General features: G+C 36.0%; 1 protein-coding gene across 1 annotated transcript; it reads left to right on the top strand.

Annotated features, from left to right (window-relative positions):
* The first annotated feature begins 381 nt into the window (after positions 1–381).
* On the top strand, positions 382–4,497 carry LOC131607119 (nucleolin 1-like). Its single transcript, XM_058879154.1, has 17 exons — positions 382–575; positions 665–713; positions 886–1,037; positions 1,117–1,374; positions 1,457–1,564; positions 1,685–1,783; positions 1,903–2,001; positions 2,118–2,174; positions 2,308–2,406; positions 2,501–2,548; positions 2,638–2,726; positions 2,805–2,922; positions 3,024–3,115; positions 3,208–3,286; positions 3,411–3,502; positions 3,592–3,890; positions 4,253–4,497. Exons 1-17 carry the CDS (start codon positions 543–545, stop codon positions 4,279–4,281), a joined length of 1,800 nt encoding a protein of 599 aa, XP_058735137.1. The 5' UTR covers positions 382–542; the 3' UTR covers positions 4,282–4,497.

Here is a 4,497-nt window from a genome sequence, read left to right as displayed (position 1 = left end):
ACGATCCAATACGATATATTAGTTAGTCTATCATCTTATTTATCCACCAATCATGTTTAAAGGAGTTTCATTTCTAAAATCTAAAATAAAATTTAAAATATTTTTTCAAGAGGTTTATTATTAAGCCATCAATATTTTTTGAATTAATTAATTACGATATATTGTTCTTGTAAAAAATTTAGAGATATTTTTGTTCAATGAAACAAATATTTTTCCAATATTTATTTATGAAAAAAATCTTCAAAATAGATGAGAGAAGAGAGAGAAAAATATCTTGGGCAAACCTATTATCAAAACGCACAGCTTCGGCGGGCACGTGTACCAAAAGCCCAAAACCCTAACCCATAAAACTTGCTAGTGAAATTGAGTGAAACCCCTTTCGTTCGTATATAAAAGCTACCTCAGCCGCGTACACTTTCATAAATCTCCTCTCTCTCAGCTATCCCCAAAACCCTAATTCTCTCAGCCGTAGGGGTTTGAAGAGCTTCCGCAGCTTCTCCCCTTTCCTCCTTTCTCCTCCGTTATTCATCTCTCTCGTTCAGATGGGCAAGTCAAGCAAGAAATCCGCCACCAAGGTTTGCATGCTTTCGATCTCTCACTCTCAGTTCTCACTGAATCAGTTTCGTTAATTCTAATAGCTTATTGTTTTTCGTTGTGTTTGAAGGTTGATGCTGCTCCCGTTGTCGTTTCACCAGTCAAGTCTGGAAAGAAAGGTAACAATAGTTCATGTAATTTCGCAGCCGATTTACTGTTCTGTTTTTAATTTTCTTTTAATTTGAATTGATTTTTAAAACTTTCTAAGCTACTGAAAGTATTTTATGTTATAGAACTGTTAATTGGTGTTGTGGTGTGGTTTTTTATTGGATTGTTTTGATTTTGATGTAGGCAAGAGGCAGGCTGAGGAAGAAGTTAAGAAAGTGAGTGCTAAGAAGCAAAAGGTCGAGGAGGTTGTTGCCAAGCAAAAGAAGGAAGCTTTGATTCAGAAAGCTAAGGAGGAAAGCAGTTCAGAGGAAGAAACATCTGAATCTGAGGATGAGGTATATATTTCTCTGATGATCATATGATGTAGTTGTTTGGTTATTGCTATGTTGTTTAATTAAGGTTCTATGGTCTCAGAAACCTGCTGTGAAAGCTGCTGCTCCTGTCAAGAAGGCACCGGCTAAGAATGGGAATGCTAAGAAAGCCAAGCCAGAGTCCAGTTCTTCAGACTCTGGGTCTGATGAGGAAGACACCTCAGATGAGGAGGATGAGAGTGCAAAGAAGCCGGCACCAAAGAAAGCTGAGGTTGCTGTTAAACCTAAGCAGGCACCAAAGAAAGAGGAAAGTTCTGAGGAATCAGATGAGGACTCTGAGGAAGGTTCCTCTGAAGACGAGGTATGAAGACAGTTTGAAATGTATTGCATGATATGATATATCCTGTTTTTAATCAATTTATTGACATTTTTCTGTGATTTAGAAACCTGCACCAAAATCTGTCCCTGCTAAAAATGGGAGTGCCCCAGCAAAGAAAGCTGCTAGTTCTTCTGATGAGGAATCTGAAGAAGATTCTTCTTCTGATGAAGAAGTGAGTTATCTCTTTCATGCCAACCATGCAACAATTGGTCTTCCTATTTAGTATTTCATACATATTGTCGACTGCATTACCTGTTAAGATCTTCTGACGACAACCTATTGCTATATTCAGGCACCAAAAGCTAAGGCTGCCCCTGCTGCTGTGAAGCCTGCTGCTGCAAAGAAGCCAGACTCTGATAGCTCAGATGAGTCTGATTCTGATGATGATGAGGTAATTTTTCGAATATAAACTCCAATTATTTAATATTACTCTGAGTAGTTTGTCATAGAAAACTGGCTTTAGGTGAACGATAATAATTTCAAAATATCTCGTTTCTACCATCTTTATAGGATACCAAGCCTGCTGTGAAGCCTGCTGTTGCCAAGAAGGCCGAGGATGATGATGAAGATAGCAGTGAAGATGATGATAGCAGCTCTGATGAAGACAATGTAAATCTTCAACTGGATTGCCTTTTTTTCTTAATTAAGTTGTTTGATTTTCTTGTTGTGATCGTACCTACATTTATAGGTAGTTTAATACGTATGATGTTTACTTAATGCTGCAGAAAACATCCAAAGCTTCTAATGGAAACAAGAAGCCAGTGACTGTCTCTAAGAAAGAGGTTAGTGAGTCAATTTTTTTTGGTGATGACCAATACCCATTTTGTATTGTGGACATACTTTAGTGATATCTTCTATTTAAATGTTTTTAAATCACGTTATTTATTATACACTGGGAACATTTATAAACAACAGGACAAGATGAATGTTGACAAGGATAGCAGTGATAGTTCTGAGGAAAGTGACAGCGATGAGGAGAGCGAGGAAGAACCGTCCAAAACACCTCAGACAAAGGTTAGCATATTGTTTTATCTCTATTCGCCCTACCTTGGTTTTAATTTCTTTTGTTTTTGTTTTTTGTATTAATGATTTATTTGTGCTGAAACAGACTAAGGATGTGGAGATGATTGATGCTGACAAATCTTCAAAGAAAGCCGTAATTAATAGTTTATTCCTTGTTTTTTTTCTTGAACTAAAAGTAATTTTTAATCAGAATGTGTATGACTTGGCTTTTAAATTTTGCAGCCTGCTACCCCAGCTACACCAAATGAGAGTGGAGGTTCAAAGACCTTATTTGTTGGAAATCTGTCATTCAAAGTCGAGCAAGCTGACATGTACTTAATTTTTCATCAATCTTTGTTATTTGGTTTATATCTTGTTCTATAAGAATTATCTAACTTTGAATTATACAGTGTAAATTTCTTTCAAGAATGCGGAGAAGTTGTTGATGTCCGTCTTGCTTCGGATGAGGATGGAAGATTTAAAGGCTTTGGACATGTTGAGTTTGCGACTGCAGAGGCAGCTCAAAGTGTATGTTCTTAATGTCTTGTCAAATTTGTGTAATTGATGTCTGAGTCATATACCTATAGATTAGCGTGTTACTCATAATTAATTTGTGTTTATTGTTATAGGCACTTGAGTTGAATGGACAAGAATTATTGCAAAGAGCTGTCCGACTTGATTTAGCTCGGGAAAGGGGAGCCTACACTCCAAATAGTAACAGGTATCTTATTTATATACAAGATTTTATTTTATTTTATATCATTTGTGTTGCTTATACTAATTCTATAACGTATATCTTTATAATAATTACAGCAACTTCTCTGCTGGTGGTAGAGGCCCGTCCCAAACTGTATTTGTCAGGGGTTTTGATAAATCTCTTGGGGAGGATGAGGTAATTTTATTCTCCTATTTTGTCTAGTTTATCATATGTTAATGTGCATTTTGAGTATTAATTCTTTTGTTATTTGTACACAGGTTGAGTGTTTATCTTGACTTCTTTTGTTATTTATACACAGATCAGAGCTAAATTGGAGCAACATTTTGCTTCTTGCGGGCAGGCTTCAAGAGTGTCAATCCCAAAAGATTATGATTCTGGCTATGTGAAGGGGTATGCTTTTATATTCAAAATAATTTTTATTGAAAACTCACTGATTATACAGTCTGTTTGGAATTTGACACTTACAATGATATTTACAGGTTTGCATACATGGACTTCAAAGATTCAGATAGCTTTAACAAAGCTCTAGAACTCCATGAAAGCGAACTTGATGGTTACTCTTTGTCAGTGGATGAAGCCAAACCTAGAGATAGTCAAGGTCCACCAAGCGGCGGTGGAGGTCGTTTTAGCGACAGGGGTCGTGGTAGAGGTCGTGGTCGGAACTCTGGAGGTCGGTTTGACAGGAATGGCTCTGGAGGTCGGTTCCCTGGAAGGGATGGCGGCGGTAGAAGGGGTCGTGGTCGTTCTGTATTCAATAAACCAAGCATTGCTTCAGAAGGTATATTTTTCTTCTAACTGCTATGTTTTACCATGTTTTTGCTGTCTCTTTTGCAATTGTTTTTTATTATTAACATGTATTTGATGCCCTTAACTTTTATAAATTTTAATTTCAATGAATATAGTTACATTACATTGCGTTTCAGTTCAGCAAACATTTCTGAGATTTTCAAAATTAACTATATTTGACAACATTATTTATTATTTCTACCGACTATTTGCTGCACATTTTGGAGAGTTTAAAGTTTTTTACTCCATTTTTGATAACATGATTTTATCAAAGTGTAAATTCGTCAGAATTGTTGTCTTATGATACTCGTGTCACGATTTTCATTTTCTGATTATTTCAACTTCCTTTTTCAGGAAAAAAGACTACTTTTGCCGACGACTAGATTGGCTATTTTGGATTGCTGAAAATTATCTTCCATCGGAGGATACTGAAAAACTTATAACTTATGCTTTTTAATCTATTTCTAGTAGTTTTGTTGCTCAGTTTTGGTCATTATTAATTAGTTTGAATTGTTTAAAGATCATATGTATCCGAAATTTTGTGGTTGTTAGTTACTGTCTTATGGATATTGAAATTCCAGCGGGTATGTTGAAACTTA

Source organism: Vicia villosa, linkage group LG5 (assembly GCF_029867415.1).
Source record: "Vicia villosa cultivar HV-30 ecotype Madison, WI linkage group LG5, Vvil1.0, whole genome shotgun sequence".
NCBI classification, from domain to species: domain Eukaryota; kingdom Viridiplantae; phylum Streptophyta; class Magnoliopsida; order Fabales; family Fabaceae; genus Vicia; species Vicia villosa.
The sequence above is the reverse complement of the archived record's forward strand: the minus strand, read 5'-3'. Positions and strand labels throughout refer to the sequence as shown.

Excerpts from the sequence above, each read along its gene's own strand:
- LOC131607119 (XM_058879154.1), top strand. The coding sequence starts at position 543 with ATGGGCAAGTCAAGCAAGAAATCCGCCACCAAG. Across the intron at positions 2,175-2,307 it reads TGACTGTCTCTAAGAAAGAG|GACAAGATGAATGTTGACAA; the intron begins GTTAGTGAGTCA and ends TATAAACAACAG. Across the intron at positions 2,923-3,023 it reads CTGCAGAGGCAGCTCAAAGT|GCACTTGAGTTGAATGGACA; the intron begins GTATGTTCTTAA and ends TTATTGTTATAG.